General features: G+C 53.2%; 3 protein-coding genes across 5 annotated transcripts; 1 reads left to right on the top strand and 2 right to left on the bottom strand.

Moving 5' to 3' along the window:
- Window positions 1-3725: 3725 nt before the first annotated feature.
- Window positions 3726-6121, bottom strand: LOC111143125 (chromosome unknown C1orf122 homolog). Of its 2 annotated transcripts, none has more exons than XM_022496618.1 (3): window positions 6064-6121; window positions 5637-5838; window positions 3726-5394 (listed from the first exon to the last, which is right to left on the bottom strand). In XM_022496618.1, the coding sequence occupies exons 2-3, from the start codon at window positions 5682-5684 to the stop codon at window positions 5299-5301; spliced, it is 144 nt and encodes a 47-aa protein (XP_022352326.1). In that variant the 5' UTR covers window positions 5685-5838; window positions 6064-6121; the 3' UTR covers window positions 3726-5298. The 2 variants fall into 2 exon arrangements, with proteins under 2 accessions (XP_022352326.1, XP_022352325.1); XM_022496617.1 differs by lacking the exon at window positions 6064-6121 and adding an exon at window positions 5931-5965.
- On the top strand, window positions 5982-10346 carry LOC111143124 (yrdC N6-threonylcarbamoyltransferase domain containing). Of its 2 annotated transcripts, XM_022496615.1 has the most exons (5): window positions 5982-6581; window positions 7138-7252; window positions 7376-7495; window positions 9077-9219; window positions 9541-10328. In XM_022496615.1, exons 1-5 carry the CDS (start codon window positions 6190-6192, stop codon window positions 9599-9601), a joined length of 831 nt encoding a protein of 276 aa, XP_022352323.1. In that variant the 5' UTR covers window positions 5982-6189; the 3' UTR covers window positions 9602-10328. The 2 variants fall into 2 exon arrangements, with proteins under 2 accessions (XP_022352323.1, XP_022352324.1); XM_022496616.1 differs by lacking the exon at window positions 9077-9219 and having other exon boundaries at window positions 6182-6581; window positions 9541-10346.
- LOC111143123 (mannosidase endo-alpha like) lies at window positions 9916-16624 on the bottom strand. Its single transcript, XM_022496614.1, has 4 exons — window positions 16075-16624; window positions 14724-14833; window positions 13809-13885; window positions 9916-12697 (listed from the first exon to the last, which is right to left on the bottom strand). The coding sequence occupies exons 1-4, from the start codon at window positions 16622-16624 to the stop codon at window positions 12061-12063; spliced, it is 1374 nt and encodes a 457-aa protein (XP_022352322.1). The 3' UTR covers window positions 9916-12060.
- Window positions 16625-18038: the final 1414 nt, after the last annotated feature.

Raw genomic sequence — 18038 nt, 5'->3', positions numbered from 1 at the left:
GGGGGGGGGCGGGGGGGGCACCACCCAGCCACTGGGCATGAGGGGGATGTGCGGGGGAGGGGGAGGGGGGGGGGGCCTGGACGAGCTGTTGACTGCTGTCTGTCAGTGCGTGTGCAGAGCACGCTCTAGCCACGTCATCCCAGTCTTTGCCTTCCCGGTTCTTTGCCTCTCTTGGTTGGTGGCCAGGGCTTGCAGATCGCAGTGAATTTTTCCTGGGGAACCTCCCTGTTTCGTCCTAGAGTGGACATGTGGCTTATGCCCAGTGGCTGGGTGGTGGTCTGCCTGCCTTTAATGGTATTTTCTTCCTCAGAGCAGAAGAGCTGCATTTTGCTTATCGGGAAAAGGTGCAGCTTTAAGGGAGTTTGTTGTTGTTTTGTTTTCTTTTTTGGGCGGCATGTAATTGGCAGGCCAGGTGTCCTGGTTCCAGGTTCTAGCCAGGCTTTTGGTTGCCCCTCCCATCTCCGCCTCTCACCCCTCTGGATTTTGCATACAGTCTAGTGCAGTGCAAAGAAGGATGTGACTTGCTTGGCTTAGTCATGTGATTTCTAAACAAACAAACAAAAAACAAAACCCACAAAACGATGATCTTCTACTCAGGGTAAAACAAAACAAAAATCCCCCTTCCACCAAAAAGCCTGAAACGTTGCAATAAGTTATCTCATTTGGAATGTTTCATTAAGTTGTGTTATAGGAAAAAAATTTTTTTTTGATTTGTGTATAGAATTATATCCATCTGTCTGCCTTTGGCTCTAAGTCATTGCCTCTTTAAAATAAAACCTAAAATCCAGTTCACACTAAAATGGAAGGTTTCTCTCAACTGGCTATATTAACGTAGTCATGAGTGCTCATTCACCAAGCTCACTGAGCTCAGAAATGAGGTCTGACCCAGGGTCTAGACTAGGCCTCTGCCTCCAAGAGCCCGTTCCCTGCCTTGAGCAAGGAAAAGGGATCCACGAACACAGCTGCTCTCCTGAGTCAACAGTGTCAGCCAGAACACAGCCATAATTTTGTCGTCTTCTTCCATTCCCTAGCGTACAGAGATCTGCATGTGTCACTCTTGTGTTCTCTGAGCTATTACTCAGGGCCAGCCAAGACAGTATCCAGAGCTGATCATTTACCTGGGGGCCCAGAGGCCCTGCCTTTGACAGAATTTCAGGGACAGAGTTGGACGGGAAGGCAGAGGTAGTAAATGTTGTTACTGCCATGAGAAAAGGACTTTCCCTCAGGCAGCTGGTGGTTTCTCATTCCAGGAGTTTAGTCCAGAGAATCCATTTCTTCTTGACCTTCTGCACTCCCCTCCCCCAAAGGCTGGTGGGTTCTGGTGACCACTGACTTCAGCAGAAGTTGATAAGGGGGAAGGAATCTTCTATTACCACAGTGGCTTAGTCTTCCTGGAAAACTAGTTGCTGAGTGTGGGTTATCCATGGCTGTCTCTGGGTCTTGTACCCATAGGAAGCTTTGAGGCTGTTTTCGCTACAACTTCAGACAGAGCAACGCGACAGGGTCCCAAAGATAGCTCATATCAGAGGGCACAAATGACCTCCCCACATACCCAGTCTAGGGGCACCTGGGATTCGGTTCCCTGGGAGCTGAGGTGGGAAACGGGAGCCCAGGGAAGGTCATTGGAAGTGTCCGTGGTTTCATGATTGCTTCTTTCTAGCTAGCCAGAGCTGTGCTCCTCTTGGGCCTAGCGAGGTCATTGGCTTTTCTGCTCTCCAAAGATTGGGGGTGATGAAGAAGCATCTTTAAACAGTATTTAGGCTGGCAGATTTATCTAGTTGAAGTATCTGCCTTTTGAGGGTGACTCAAAATTACAAGGGGACTATCAGAGCCAATTAGCTTTTGAAAAATCAGGAATGTGCTTAAAATGCTAGTGAGCGGTTGTGAAGAGCAGGTTTTTTCCATGGGACAGGCAGTCTTTCCTTCCTCTTCCAGAGCTCTCTCCCTCCCATCGCCTCCTGCAAAGCCTGGCCTCTGGTGCCAGGAACCTTCCGGGGGGAGCAGGCTACTGGCTACAGTGGAGCTAGAGCGAGCCTTCATGGAGAATGTGCTGTCCCAAACCCAGGAATGACCCTGTGGTGAAGTTAGGGAAGAGCTGCAGACTTCGGGCAGGTAAAATCAAGCCTTTTTTCTAACCATGGTAACCTTAGCCATTTCCACCTGGTAGGTGTATGCTTCCAGCCCCTGCTGGCATCTCCAGCTCCCCAACCCCTTTACAGGGTGTCATCAGCACCAGGGACTGGAGTTCATGGACTTAGGAAGCGGTAGGAGACCAGCTGGCACCCTCAAGCTGCCTTAGTGATGTGGGCCTTTCCCCAGCAGGTGGCTGGGACATCGAGGGAGAATGGCCCTGCCTATCCTTGGGGGGGGGCTGGGGGGGGGGAGAGGAATCTGGTCAGCCTCAAGGGGGCATCGCTTGTTTGGTGACAAGAGTTGGTGTCATTTATTAAATTCCACTCCTTTCCCCTTAGAAGGAGATCATGGTACAAAGCCCAGGAGGGGCCTTAAGGCGTGACGACCTCTCTGTGTAGAAGCCAGGGACTTCTCTCCACCAGCTCTGGGAAAGTCAGTAGATGGAGTTTCACCTTCAGGGTCAAGGCAGTGGGCTGATGGGGATCATGGAGGGTGTGGGTGGGTTTTCCTGAGAGACTTTGTATAATGCTGAATGTGTCCAGAGGGATGAGTTTGCAGAACCTCATATTGGTATATTAAAGAAATAATAAAATAAAAAAGCACTTTAGGTTATTTTATCTTTAACCCAATTGCTGCAATTTCTTTTGTGTATATATATACATATATATACTTTCCACAAAGTTTTATTTTTTGCTCAGAATAAAAATTTAAATTGAGGTGTGAAAAGAAAAGCACTTACCTTGGTGCAATATATGTAGCTTGACGGTCGTTGTCCCATGTGGCCCTGGCCTGGCCGCGTTTTTCCGCTCTGATCAGCCCTGTGCTGTGAGGCTGTCCATAGGGAAACACTATTATGCATTCTCAGCAACTGCTTCAATCTATGCAAGCCTTCCCTGTGTGCCCAAGGGCGCCCCCTCAGGCTCTCTGAAGAACTGCTGCGGGTCCTATTTTCTTCTGCTGACTGTTGAGGCCCTTTCTCATCACTTCTTGGTCCCTTGCCATCTTGCCCCACCTTCACCATTACAAAGTGATGCCTGAAAGGAAGGAACAGGTTGTTCCTAGTAGACACCTGGCACCTTCTAGACTTTTCTATTTGTAATCACGTTCATTGTCCTTAATCTTAAAGACTTCTCCAAAGTCACTGAAACCATTGATTTGTGGAACTGCAACAGTATTGCTAGAGTTAACATTTTCCTCCACCACCAATCAGAAACATGTCTGGGAGGTTGTGGTGGTAATGGGGGAGCGGGCAACATGAGCCATTTTCCTACTGCTCCCCTCACCACCCGCGTTGGTTCTTTAAGAAAAAAGGTCTCCAGCCTTCATTAAATCCAGTAAACAAAGCTGTTAATAATCTGCTTTTTTGACTTTCTTCCTTCCCCCATATTTCCCTTTTGTCGGGGGGGGGAGTACCCCCCCATTTTATCTTCAATTCTCAGGCTACAGTAGAATAGAGAAGTTTTGACATAACACTTCAGCCAAAGCCGAAGGATTTCCACAGATCAGTATGCAAATGGGCCTGCTGTGACATTAGATGGGAAGTTGTCCATTCCCTAATATTGGGGTGGGGGTGGGGGCGGGGGCGGGGGGAGGCAACAAAACGGAATTTTGCATATTTCTGGTTGGTAGTCAGTTTAGCCTGTTTCCTCTTGCATAGTTTTGGGGGACAGGGAGAGTCCTGTGTTTCCTCTCATGCACCTTGGGGAAGCTGATGATCACTGTTGGGGCATTTCTCACTGTTACTCCTGTTCCAGAGGGCTTCTCAGTCTGCACTGAAAAATACAAATTAAACTGGATCTTAACGTCAATGTGTACATAGTACAAGCTTTTTTTACTGGAAGCAAAGTTTAAAACCACACACTGCCCTTTTGGTGGTGTGCCTGCTGGGCCAAAAATTGGGTGATAATGTAGTGTCACTTTCTCAGCTCAATGCAGTTTCTACTCTTTTTCTTATGGGAAAATTTTTCATAAAACCTTTTTCACCAAAACCCAGGGGTGTTTTTTGCAATATCCTTGTTATCCTCATAGTGGTGCCAAGTCAGAGGCCTCTCTTGCCCTTCTCCCACGTCCTTAGGCCTCCCTGAGGCGCCTTTGGTTCAACAGTCTACATCCTTTGTTGTGTTTTGGAGAATGTGGGGGTGGAGGGTCAGAGTTCAAGGTGGCTGTTCCCTTTCCCTGTCAACTCTTCCAAGTCCCTTTTTGGGGAAGGTGGCTGGAAACAGGATTTTGCTGAATCCCTGGCTCACATCTGGCCAGGAAAGGCAAGACCCACAGAGAGCCTTCTTTTTTTGACACACACTAGTAGTCATTGGCCAGAGGTCTTGGTGACAGTTTTTTAAATCTCAAATGGTTTTATTTGGATTATGTGAAAGCCTATCAAAGTTATTGAAGTGTGAAACATGGGAACAACGGACTTCCACCGAGCGATATGAAAACGTTACAGGTTCAGTACTTCCAAAGGAAGAAACCTCCAAACCCAAAAAAGAGTAAATATGAATTTGTATTTTTGAAGAATGTGAAATAATGGTGTTTGCTTAATTGCTCATTTTGTATAAACTTAATATTGTACTTTAAAATATCTGCTAAGAAGTGAAAATTTAACTTTTTGGAATTGAAAAAGCAATATTAAATACTAATGAAATCCTAATTAAATGCTTATTTAAATCTGGTAGTATCTGTGGCATTTCTTCCCAAACCTACCCATGGTTGATGATTTTCCTCTGCTTACCACCCTCTCCCCTCCCCAGCTGAGTCTTGGGGGACAGAAAGGAAAGGTCGGTCACCAGGAAGAGTCTGCAGGTTTCCTTTTAATCAAGGCTCTGCTAAAAGTGTTTTGTGGGGCTAGGAGCCCCCAAAGCATGAAATGGACATGTAACACCACCTGGATCCCCCAAAGCAGGCCAGACCACTCTGGAGAGCACTGCTGATCTGCCCAAATCCGGGTAATCAGACAGGGTATTCGTTGGCTACATTTCAAAGCTCAGCACTGCCTTCAGCCAGGATGAAGTGGGAGTGAACCCAGCTGCTAGCAGAGCTGCCACCCCAGGCTGAGAGCCAAGTACCAGCCACTGCCAGTGAAGACTGGCCCCTTTATTGAAGGGAGTTGTTCAGAGTTCAGCCACCAGCCCCGGGAGGGAGAGAAGTCAGGGCGCCCATCAGGGATGCTCAGGGCTCCGCAGCTCCATCGCCAGCATCCTTTGGAAAGCCACCTCTGGCGGAGACAGCTGGCTGGGGAGGTGCTCCGGGTTTGGCTGAGACGTTCTGGTTGGAACAGAAAGGAAAAGTGAGGCTGGGAGGAAAGGCCTTGGATTAGGCCCCGCAAGGACATGGCCACTTGGCATTTGGATAGCACAACTTTTTCAAAGCCTCTCGCCCAGATGATAGGAGGTTCGGGGGTAAGGCGGTGGGGACACTCTTCCACCCTCCAGGGGAAGCTAGGGCTTAGCAAGTCCAGCCACGGGGCAGTTCCCACCTCCCAGGCCCAGCCCGGGGTGGGCACTGACCCCGCCACCAGCCGGCTCCGGGCGCCGGCGGCCCAGCTGCCGCAGCATCTCCTCGCAGGCGGCGATGGTGTCCAGGAGCTGCCGCTGCCGCTGCTCCACCGCGTCCAGCAGCTGCTGGGCGCGCTCATCCCGGGGCGGCTGCGGGGGTGGCCTCCCGCCGAGCCCCAGCCCCGCCTTCCCACGGTCCACGCCGGCAGCCTCCCTGCCCGGGAGAGAGCGAGAGACACACGGTCAGGGCCGGCGCTCGCGCGGGGTCCGAGCCCCTTCCCCCCGCCCCGACGGGCCCCCTCTCACCCCCGTGACCAGTCTGAGCCCGGGCCCCATTCCATCTCCGCCTGCGCGGCCCGACCACCGCCCCCCTTTCGGCCGCCCTCCTCCCCAGCGCTGCGCTAGGGCTCCGCAAAGCTGCGCCCCGCCCCGTCCCCACCGGTCTCCTTCAATCCTCCTGGGGGTCGCGGTCCCTTTAAGTTGCCCGGCGCGGAGGTGGGGCCGAGCCTCCCCGGCCGGAAGCTGACTGGGCGCGTCACTTCCTCCCGGAAGCGGGCCCTGGCGGATGTCTCCGGCGCGTCCGTGCAGGGGGCTGAGGGCCGCGGTGGCTGCCAGCGTGGGGTTGAGCGAGGGGTCGGCGGGCTCCGCCCGGAGGGGCCGCCTCCTCCGCCCGCCGATCCCCGCTCCGGCGGCGCCGGGGGCCCGGCTGTTCCGGCTCCCAGGGAGCGGGGCCGTGCGGGCCGCAAGCCCGGAGCGCGCCGGCTGGACCGAGGCGCTGCGGGCCGCCGTGGCCGAGCTGCGCGCCGGCGCCGTGGTGGCCGTCCCCACCGACACGCTGTACGGCCTGGCCTGCTCGGCGAGCTGCTCTGCGGCACTGGGCGATGTGTACCGCCTCAAGGGCCGCAGCGAGGCCAAGCCGCTGGCCGTCTGCCTGGGCCGCGTGGCCGACGTCTACAGGTGAGGCCGCCCCGACCCGGCCCCGCTGGGGGCGGCACCGCGGGAGGGGCTTCCGGTGACAGGCTTGGGAGACTGAGGCGCAGAGAGCGGGAGGGGCTTGTCCAGGCTCACCCAGGAATCCGGAACTGGAAATGTGTATCGAGCACTTCACGTCTTCCAGTCCCTGAGAGAGGTGCTGGGGCTCAGCGATGAACGAGGCAGGCAGGGTCCCTATCCTCCCGGCGATTATGTGATGATGAGGGGAGGGGGTCGGGACTCCCACGGTTTAAAAACGGCAACAAAGGAAACGAACGCTATGGGGATGCCTGGAAGAAAATGAAACACCGAGCGTGATAACGGTGCAGCTGTTGTAGTCCCGGAGACCAGAGGCATGTGGGCTCCAAGCCGTGGGTGTTCCTCTGGAGCACTGCCTTCTCAAACTCTTAGGGAGGTGAAGAGGGAAGACAGATCCCATTGTAGTCCCAGGTTCCCCTTTTCTAGATCTGTCTACCGTCTGGAATAGGACCAGCAGAGACCCTTCATTCTTGGGTAGATTTGTGCCATCTCTGTTTTTCAGGTACTGCCATGTGAGGGTACCTGAGGGACTCCTGAAAGACTTACTACCAGGACCAGTGACCCTGGTGTTGGAACGGTCGGAGGAGCTCAATAAGGACCTGAATCCCTTTACTCCTGTGAGTCAGAGTTTCTCCTGTGTCCCCAGACTTCTGCCATCTGGCTTTAACTAGGATCCATGCGAGAGCCGTTCCCTATCCCTTCCAACCTTTCTGACTATCTTCTTTTCCCTTGCCTCATAGCTTGTAGGTATCCGGATTCCTGATCATGCCTTCATGCAGGATTTGGTCCAGGTGTTCGGGGGACCACTCGCTCTCACCAGTGCCAACCTGAGCTCCCAGGCCAGTTCTCTGAATGTGGAGGTAAGTTACCCAGCCCTCCCCGCAGAAACATCACCAGGCCAGACACAGTTTCCTCTGAATCAGTAGGGTTGACGGTTCACCGGAACGCCTTGCAGGAGTTTCATCCATTTAGTCTGATGATGGGAGGTCTGTCCGGTTGGCAGGGGTGGGATAGCATGGTGGGGGGATCCAAATTAAAGAATCTTGGAAAGGTTTAATTGAAAAGCTTGAGAAGAATTGGTGTTTTCTTCTTGTTGTCTTTATATAATAATAAGGAATGCCACGGTGAATCTAATTCTTTCCTTCTTTTTGTGGTGGTAGCTGTTGGAAAGTATAGTCAGGTATTATCTTTACAACGGTGCTATAAAGACAGTTAAGGCTCCAAAAAGTTAAATCACTTGGCCCAGGGACTCCTGACTCTGTTCTCTTCCCTGGCCACTAGCCAGGTCAAAGAATCCATCCTAATTCTGCCTTGACTGCATAGCTTGGAACCAATGACAACAAAAGAAATGACAGTTACAGGGGTGCCTGGGTGGCTCAACTGGTTAAACGTCTGCCTTTGGCTCAGGTTCTGATCCCAGGGTCCTGGGATCTAGCCCCACATCAGGCTCCCTGTTGGGGAGCCTCCTTCTCCCTCTCCTTCTGCTTGCCACTATCCCTGCTGTGTGCACGTGAGCTCGCTCTCTCAAATAAATAAATAAAATCTTAAAAAAGAAAAGAAAAAGAAAAAGATGTCACTTACCACTTTTCTTCTTCCTGAACTTAAATGTAAAACACAGCACAGTGATGGGGTTTTCCATGTCCAGACCTAGAGAGTGGCTTCAGGGGCCTTAGAAACTGAGAGTCCAGCATCCTGTCTTATTCCGGGACTGCAAGCTTTACCTGGTGGCTATGCCTGAGGCAGTGGCGATGGGGGTGGGGGTGTTCTTGTCAGCAAACAAGTACCAGTACAGTAACTGGTGGTTACGCTCCTCCATCCCAAATGCCCAGGCTTAGCCACCACTGCAGGGTTTTCGTGAGTGGTGGTGGCGGGGACAGTGGGTGATGCTCTAAGCCAGTTAACAGTTCAGACCACGAATTTCGGAGGGGCTATCCTTCCCACAACCCAAGGATTGAGAGCTGGTATCACGCATGTGCAGAATGCACCCTGCCTTCATCTCCCTGACCTTACCCAGAGTTCTCCTGAGAGCCAGGAGATGTGCTGAATGACGTAACTTGTGTGCACTGACTCAGAAGTTTGGGCGAAAGTTCAGGGTGAAAGCCTACATCTTTGGACATCCACCTAGACCTCCAGTCATCGGACCTGTATGTCCCTAACAGAAGCCCTGTGTGCAGGCTCCTCTTGGCACAGTGAGGTTTTTTTTTTTTAAAGCTCTAGATAGGTGTTCCTTGAAGTGCTAACCTGTGGCAGCTCCACACCCCATAGGATGCCATGTCCTAGATGAAGGAGGTTAACTGAAGGAGGTTGCTTCCCTGCTTAGAGGAAGATGCCTCCTGTTTTAGACGTGTGCAGGCTTCGTCTCCTTGTGCACGTTGCATGCACAGTGACATCATTGTGGATGCCAGAGGTGGTGTCCATGATCTTCCTCTCCCTCTTCTCAGGAGTTCCAGGACCTTTGGCCTCAGTTGTCCCTGGTCATTGATGGGGGACCAATTGGGAAAGGCCAGAGCCCTGAGTATCGCCTGGGCTCAACGGTGGTTGATTTGTCTGTACCTGGAAAGTTTGGCATCATTCGTGCAGGCTGGTGAGTCTGCTACGGCGTCGGGAAAGAACTCGAGGAAGGTTGGAAGGTGGGGAAACAAAAGGCCTTAATAAAATAAGGATTGGCACTCCTGTCTTGTCCTGGGTGGGGTGGGCAGGTTTGGAGAAGTGGTGGATGGACTGAGTTTGCTGGCATTTGCTGGCTTTTTGAGGATTCACAGGATTCATCACAGGATTCATCACAGGTTTGGCGACAAGAGCATATTTAAGACCTGAGGGTTTAGAGGCCACTGATCAGCAGACTCTGGTGGGCTCGGGGCTTTGAGAAGTCAGACTTTAACTGCCCTCCATTTTTCTTTCTCAGTGCCCTGGAGAGTACCACAGCCATCCTCCAACAGAAGTACGGGCTCCTCCCCTCACACTGATCCTGCTTTTGCATCTTGGGTAGGGGGAAGACCCAAGGACTGGTGCTGGACACTATGTGTCTATCCACTGGGGACTGGCACGGCCTTATTGAGAGAGGCCACTGGGGCTGCGGCGTCACTAGTCCTGACTCTTGAAGGCACTGTGTCTTTCTGAATACTGCACACCAAGTCCCAGAAGCTGCTGGTTTCGTCTAACACCTGGTGGGGGAGGTCCTATTTATTATCTGTGATTTCATGTATCAGCCAAAAGCTGACTTAGAGATTTTGTTTGAGAACATTCCTTGGATGGCCTTGTTCTGATAAGTTTCTTTTTTAAAAAAATTTTTTTGAGAAGTAATTTGAGGAACAGATATGGAATCCAGTCAGAGCCCCCTCTCTGGCAGGTAGTGGCATTTAAGGTCCAAATCAGCCAGAGCACCAGCTGGTGCTGTTAAGTCTCCAGTGACCAAAGACATGTACTTAGGCACCTGAAGCTGGACCTAGAGTAGGATAAAGACTGTTGAGCCACAGGCCCGACACTGTTTTCTCCAAACCGGAGAGGCCGGTGGTGTGGTGTGCCTTAAGGCCTGGTGGAGAGAGTCAGCATTCTGGACTAATCGGTGGGAAGTGAGCTCAGTTGGCAGGGGGCGGGGCTGGGGAAGGCCAAATCAAAAGAATATGGGAAAACAAATCTTCACTACTCTTTTCAGCCAGTGGCTTTTTTTCTTATTTATTCATAAAATAAACAATAATGAGTTATGCCTACAATACCTTTATTGAATCCGGTATGTACTCAGAGCCTTTATTCATATGTATGCCAAGTGTTAAACAGAATTATTCTCGGTTATTTGAACCTTGTTTTTCTTTAATAGAAAATGTTTTGTAAATAGTTTATTTTTCTTCTTTTGAATTATTTCCTCAGGGATTAGGATTATAGCGTTAAAGTGTATGAACATCTTTATGGCTCTCACTACAGATTAGTCTTTGAAAGAACTGACCAGACTGTAATGAATGAGAATTACTGCTCCTGACCCTGAGCTTGCCATATTTTTAGTATTTTTCAAACCGTGTGAGTGTGAAATGAAGCCTTGGTGTTTCTTGTTTCTGTGAAGTACTGCAGGGCACCGTGCAGCACTGTGCTCCTGTCCTGATCTGCCCTGTCCACCATGGCATCCAGTGCCCATTACCTCACGGGAGCTGGGGGTCCCATGGTAATCCGTAGGCCCCATTTCCTCCCCTCCTGCCTTGCACCCTGGTCCCACAAGTGGGATTCAAGCTTGAGCCTATAAAGTAATGCACATATTTCCAAGTAGCTCCTAAATCTTGCCAAGAAGGTGTTCCAGGACCTGCCCTGAGGGCCCCCACAATGAGTAGATTCATTTATTTGTAAATAAGCACTGTTAAATGTCCCCTCTAAAAATCTTCTTTATACTCCTGGTTTCTTAAGCAAACTCACTCTTCATTGTGCTGACACTGGCCAGCCCATCTCATGTGTCTGTCACAGCATTTGAGGGAGGGCTCAGAGTTCAGGAAGGCCTGAAGAGAGTGAAGGAATGCTTACTTGAGAAGACCATGTTATATTTAATTACTACAAATCACAGTAGCACTGAAAATGGCCCCACCGAGTGGGCCTCATTCAGTTTAGGCAGCTAGAGGGAGGGAGGATGTCCTGGTCCTCTCCCTGGAGCTAGATGGTCATCTGGGGAAATATGGGCTCTGGGGCACAGAGGTATCTTCTTAGAGGAGGAAAAAACTGAACTCCCAGCACTGGAGAAAACGGCAAAAAAGGAAAAACTGCTCAGGCACTAGCTACAAGGCCACGCCAAATAAGGAAAGCTGGATCCTGTAAGCTTCTAGAAGAAAAGAACCTTCCTGTATGAAGTCTCTCCCCAGCGCCTAGCACATAGTAGGTGCTCCATTAGTATGTGCTGAATGAGTGTACAAATGCTCAGGGTTATTTCCTGATCGTTGTGTTCAGGGGTCTACTGGGAAGGGCTTAAACCTAAAATTTCCCTTTTGGGAAGTCTCAGATATGGTTCCCTCACTTGGAGAAGACAAATGCTAAGGGAAGAAGGCCAGAGAGGGAGCAGGGCACCTGCTTGCCCAGAGCCCTGAACCCTCCTGACAGCTGTGACCTGGGGACTGCTACGCAACACCAACCTGCTGAGTTCCAAGCTCAAAGGGATAATTCTAAAGTGTTTCTCCAGGTTGTGGAATGGCCCTGGGCTGAGTCCAGTCACCTGCCAGCCTCTCTGGGTCCCTCTTGGGAGCCCTGCCTCACTTCCCATCCCTACAGAGCACCCCAGTGCCACATGCCTGAGGAGGAAGCTCTGGTCCCCACCGGCCCAGGCTCGATGGCCCACCCAGAGGGGCCCCACTGCTAACTTGGGAGGCCAGCGAGTGTCTCCAACCACAGCTGAGCCCCACACAGTGACACCTTCCGGGGAGGCCAGGACATCGGCACCTCGTGGCCAGGCTCCTCACATCAGCCACTGCTCCTTCTCTTTGATGAAGTGCTCTGCCCAGCGGCGAGTCAGCTCCAGGTACAGGCTGGGCTGGTGAGGCAGGTAGTCCAGGTACAGACGTGTTGGCGTCTTCTTGGGGATGGCCTTCTCGATCTGGGTGCCCTCGTGCCACTCATTGAAAGACGTGATGGAGACAATCTCAGGCCTCACCGTCAGGGCTGCCTGCAGGGCTGTCTCATAGTACTTGCCGTTGACCCTGTTCCGAGTATTGTGGTTGTTCCAGGGCCGGATGCTGGTGTCAATGTAGCCAGGTCCCACGCTGGGGATGAACATGAGGTTGTTGGCATCACAAAAGCTCTTCACAGCCTTCCAGTTCTGATGGGAGGAGCCGAAGGAGAAACCGTTGGAGGCGAAGTAGGTGTACATGCCGTCAAACCCGGCCGCCAGGATGTCGTGGGTGTGGCCCTCTTCCACCAGCAGCGCGATGAAGACCCCATCGTAGGGGGTGTTGCGGATGGAGTGGGGCCCGTTGGGTGTCAGGAGGTGGGCCCAGGCCTCAGGGGATGTCAGGTAGGAGTCATAGATATAAAAGAGTGGAAGGCTCTTACCCATGCTGTTCTTATAGCGATAAAACGCACCATGGGAGCCATACCTGAGGAGCAGGAGGGAGAAGAACCTGAGCTGGTGGCCTGGGAGGGGGGCAGCCAGCTCAGCTGTCAGGCAAGCCATGGATCAGGTCCTTCCTGATGCCCAAGTGTGATTTGGGATCCAGCCCTGCCCCGTGCTTGCACTCTTCATGCCTCATAGCAAGAACCTAGTTCCCACCCTCCTCTCCCCAGCCTCAACCTCCCTCCATTAAAGTCTCACTTCCAGTCCCACAGCACACCAATCCCCTCTCCCATTGGGACTACAGGAGCAGCCAGCCACTGGGTCTCCAGGCTCCCACTTCTGGCTCCCTATAACCCACTCTCTTTCTAAGGCATGAACCAAATCCAACCGCTCCTGACGGAGACGGGCAAGGCCCCTCCTACTTGATCTGGCCCTCCCCACCTCCATCCCTGTATTACCCCATCTCCACACATCAGCTACACAGCCTTTTATTCTGCTGTCAAGCTTGTCCCATTATGGTCCTTTGGATCTGACAGCCCTCTGCCTGGAATTTTCTGCCGCAGATCTTTGCAGAGCTAACTCCCTTCAGGTGTTAGCTCACACATTCCTCTCCTCAGGCTCCCTTGCCCACTCGTTCTTAAGTCTAGCACCCATTTTCGGGCATGCTGTAACACAGTACCCTGCTCTATTCTTTACTATCACTTTCTCATAGCATGGGTCACTATGTGACTTTTCATGTTTATCTACTGTGTGCCTCACTGCAGTGACACACTAGAACGTCACCTTTGCTAGCCCTACCCATGACCGTACGGCCAGGGCTCAGGACAGAGCCCGGACACCAGAAGGCACTCAAAATATTTTTTGAATGAATGGATGAAACCACAAGCACTGTACGAGCCACTTTCACATATTTTAACTTCTGTAACTCTCATGAGACTCAAAGGTTAAGAGGCTTGCATCAGATCACAGATTGGAGGCTGCAGAACTGGAATTCAAACCCAGGTTGCTGACTCCAAGCCTAGTACTGTATTACTGGGAAGGAGCTGCTGAGGACACCGGCATTCTTTCCTGGTGTTTCTCGACCTACCCCTCTAAGTCTATCCCTGCCCCCCTTTTTGGTCCCCATCAAGATCCAGGCTCCATAGCAGCCTTACGTGTCAATGATGTACTTGATGTTGTCATGCAGAGTGATGTCATCCCGGCCCTTGTAGGGTTGGATATGGAAGGCCACCTGCCACAAACAGAGGAGGTACTGGTCAGGTGAGTATCTGCCCACAAGCCACAACCCATAATAAGGCTCATGTTCCACTGGGACTTGGAGGAGGAGGCTTGGCAACAGTGGGCATAACAGAGATAAAAGCAGCCACTGCCCTTAGGGTCGGAAAAAGAGGAGCAAGAAGCCTGGCCACCTCCCACAGCAGGGCATCTGGGAATCATTCCCATGGGATGTCACTGGATGGCTAATTGGTTTAAGCTTATGTGCCAGCTCCATATGATTGGCACTAGCTCTCTGAAACCATGGGAACAAGTGTGCTGAAGCTGTCCGGCGAAGGTGCTCTGATCTGTTAACATGTCGGTGATGGGCTCAGGAACAGGGATGGGGCTCTGCTCTGCTGTTTCTCTTCCTTCACCCCAGGAGAGGGGAATAACTTATTTGGTTCATTTGGGGAAAATAACTGGACATGTTTAGCTCCACCCCATCATCTTGAAAGTGCACCTGCCTGTCTATACTCCTCTCCTTGAGGCCCAGCACTGCCTCCTACTAGGGATCTGAGGCGTTTGACGCTTGCCTGCCCTCTATCCAGAGTCAGGGTCTCCAACCTAACCTCTATCACAGTGATACTTATTCAGTCTTCCCATTTCTCCTAAATTTAGTTTTCCCATTTTTCCCCCCAAAATTCAAGAGAATAAGAGGGACAGGTGCTATTTATTAGAACCACACCCCCAACAACCACACTTGCTGTGTATCTGCCATATGTGGGCTAAAGCCAAAAACTAACCCTGTGGGCAAAGAAGGGGAAATCTCCAGAATGGGCCAAAGAGCACCTGACGTATTCTTGGACACTCACCTGGATGTTGTACTGATGGGCGGTGTCGAGAATGGCGGGTACCAGGTCATCTGAGGGTTCCCCATTATCATCAGCCATACCAGGTGGGTACCAGGACAAGACCAGGACGCCTGAGTCACAACATAGAAGCTACTTCAGAGACACACAGTACCCCCGCAACAGAGATGCATTTCCTCCCAGACTGTCTCCAACTGCAAAATGGTTTCTGAATGAAACCTTGAGCGAGGCTCCTGCCAGCTTCACTTCCTGCAGATCGAATCCCAGAGTCTAGCTTCCCGGAGCTGTCCACGCCCACGGTGCTGAAGCACAGCGCCAGCGGGAACCTTTGCACATCAGGCAGGCAAGGAGCCTGAGAAAAGTCAGGAGGACGCGGGCTTCCGCTTGCATCGGCAAGCAGTAGAACAAAAGGAAATGAGTGGATAATGCCACACCCATCTGGAAGCCACAGTACTCTCTCTGGAGAAGAAGGACACCTCTAAGCTCCCGCAGGGAGAGGAGCCCCATGCGGAAGTCCCCTCATGCCTTCCGAGGGAAATAACATTTGTCTCGACTGCCTCTTCAGACTGTAAAATCCTGAGGAATAGCCTCTGTGGTATTTCTCTGTGAATACCTCCCACCATTGTCTCTGTCATTCAAACACCCCCTCCCCATTCACTAACCATCTCTAGATAAATTGAAATGTGTTCTAAAATCCAGAAGAATTCAGTGACACAGTCTGAAAGAAGTGAGCTTCCCCACCCAAGCCTGCCTACAAAAGAGTCTCCCAGGGACCTCTTTGCAACCAGAGTACTTGAAGAAAAGCTCCTGCCACCCCCCACCCCACCCCCCAATGCAAACAGCTGGGTTCATCATGCAATATGGGCAAACTTTGTTTCTGCAGCCAGCAAGAACTGGAAGGGTTGCTGCCCTATCCTGTATCTGGTGTGAAAGCATTGCTATCCTAGGCATGGCTCCTCTGAACCCCATTCCTACAGAGTCAGGATGCCCAGTCCTCACTTACCCAAGCCTAGAAGCCCAAGAGATGAAGACTTTCTCCCTCTCCTTGCTGTCCCTACTTGGGACAGCTCGGAGCAAATGCCTTCTTCCACTGGCCCTCCAGGCAGCTACGCCCTATGAAAGGGCCCTGCTGTGAGGGGTCAGATGGCAGAGATGGAGGAGTCTTAATACTAGGAGGGGGGAGGGCGCCGCGTGGTAAGTGCTGAATGAAAATAGAAGGGAGGGAGTAGGAAGCCAGGCTGAAGGGTGAGTGGGACCAGAGGCCCGGTGACAGGACCAGCGGGAGATGGGGTGTGAAAACTGAGGAAGGGTGAGACTGGGCAACAGGGCCTCCACGGGGGTGGGGGGAACTTACCGATGGCGGCTTCCTTGAGCTGGGTCATGTGCTCCCGCAGCACCTCGGGGTCCCGGGAGCTGTAGGGCCCCAGCTCCGGGTAGAAGCTGGAGCCCAAGTCGTCGGGAGGACTATGGCGGCCGCGGGGATAGCTGGCCGAGATCTTGGGGTCCCAGTGCGGCACCATGACGTGGTCCCAGTGAATGTAGTGGCCCTCACGCCGCGGGCTCCCGTACCACGAGTAGTAGAAGGCGTGCAGGTCCGAGTAGACGCGCAGACTCTGCCGGGGGGCGGGCTCGGCCTCCGCGGGGGCCGGACCCGGGGGACTGCCCGGGCCAGCGGTGCGGGGCGGCGGCGGCGGCGGGGGCGGCGCGGCGGGGGCGGCCGGGGCCCGGGCGGCGGGCGCAGGGGCTCCCTCCGGGCGTCGCTCAAAGGGCGCCAGCTCCAGGCCGGGGCCCAGCGCCGGCAGTCCGTCCGGAGCCTTGAGCGTGCGCAGGCCCATGAGGGTGCCGAAGGCGAAGAGCAGCACCAAGAACAGCGCGATGCAGGCGCGGCGCCGCCGCCGGGCCATGGCGGCCCCTGCGCTCCCCGCGGCCCGCCGGGCTACCTCCCCGCCCGCCACGCCATGGCTGCCCGCCCGGCTCCCGCGCGCCGCGCCGCCCGCGCGCGTCCCAGGGAGACGGCGAAGCCGAGCGCCGAGCGCGGCGTGGGCGGCTCCCCGCCTCTCCCCCGCAGTGCGGGCGGGCCCGGCACACAGCGAATGCAGATGGCGCAGACCAAGTGGTCAGGAGCCGAGGGGGGAGTGGACGAGAGGAGAGGCAGAGTAAAAGAGCTGCGAGTTCCCGGAGCCAAAGGAGCAAGGGCCTGGTCAAGCTGCGCGGCTCGCGGAGCACTTGTCGCCTTTGGGCCCGGGCCAGTGGCGTAGAGACACGCAGTGGGGAAGGCGAATGCCCTCCCTCCGGAGCCCAGGAGAAGGTCGCGGCGGCGCCGCGGGAGGGCGTGGGAGCAGGGCCTGGGTGGGGAAGAATGCGACGTCAGTGTCTGTCTCTCTCGCCGAGGATCTCCTTGCCCGCTCATCCCTCTTCACTGACCACTGACAGCCTCGGTACTGATCTCAGGGACCTCCCTTCCTTGCATTTGGCATCCCCCATCCCTCGGACCCTGTCTCACACCCCAGGCACCCTCTGAAGCTTGCGGCGCCAGGGAAACCCAGGGGTCAGACGTTTCAGACACTGGCTAGTGCGTGGAAAGACGAGGGAGACGGTGATTTGCACAAAATCACATGCACCCGGCCTAAGCCCAAGGGTCGGGACCCTGGGGTGAGATTTTGTCACTGCCCAGACCGCTGGGTCCGAGGCCCGTTGTCCAGAGATGTGTTTGTCCTCGGACAAACTCCTAGAATCGGTGAGGACTAAAGGAGAGTTACCCAAAGGCCCTTTATACAGGGCCCGACAAAGTGAGCACTCCGTCCATGTTGGCATTCTTTCTGGACTCGGGTCCAGAGGGCAGGCCCTGGTTCGTTATTTACCCTTCTAGATTCCAAGGCGGCGGCCGCAAGAGCAGGGTCTGACCCTGAGGTCCCAGGGCTGTCTGCTGCCTGACGACCAGTCTCTGGTCTGATAGTCTATAGGCAGTGGTAACTTTTTCACTCGACACTGAGTTCCTACTGTGCATTATTCCTTATTTCATTTATTCAGAAAATAGTTTTGCTTATTGCCCGCCTCCTTCACTGGTCATGAGAACAGCAGTCTTGTTTCAGCAGCTGCTCTGGCCCCAGCGTCTATGACAGAGTTTGGCATAAGAGTAAGCACCTGCTTCTTCTTTCTTATGCGAAAGAATTGTAGGAAAACCAGGAAGAGGAGGAGCAAAGTTGGGAAATGTGGGCAGGTCTGGAGCCCAGGAAAGTGAGTTTGAGAGAATTCATAGTAGTAAGTGTGAGTTAAGTAGGATGCCTACATCGCCAAGCAGGAGACACCTGATTCAAA

Source organism: Enhydra lutris, unplaced genomic scaffold, assembly GCF_002288905.1.
Source record: "Enhydra lutris kenyoni isolate GAN:26980312 unplaced genomic scaffold, ASM228890v2 scaffoldscaffold9, whole genome shotgun sequence".
Lineage (NCBI taxonomy): Eukaryota > Metazoa > Chordata > Mammalia > Carnivora > Mustelidae > Enhydra > Enhydra lutris.
Note: the sequence above shows the minus strand (reverse complement) of the source record. Positions and strands in the feature narration are given on the sequence as shown.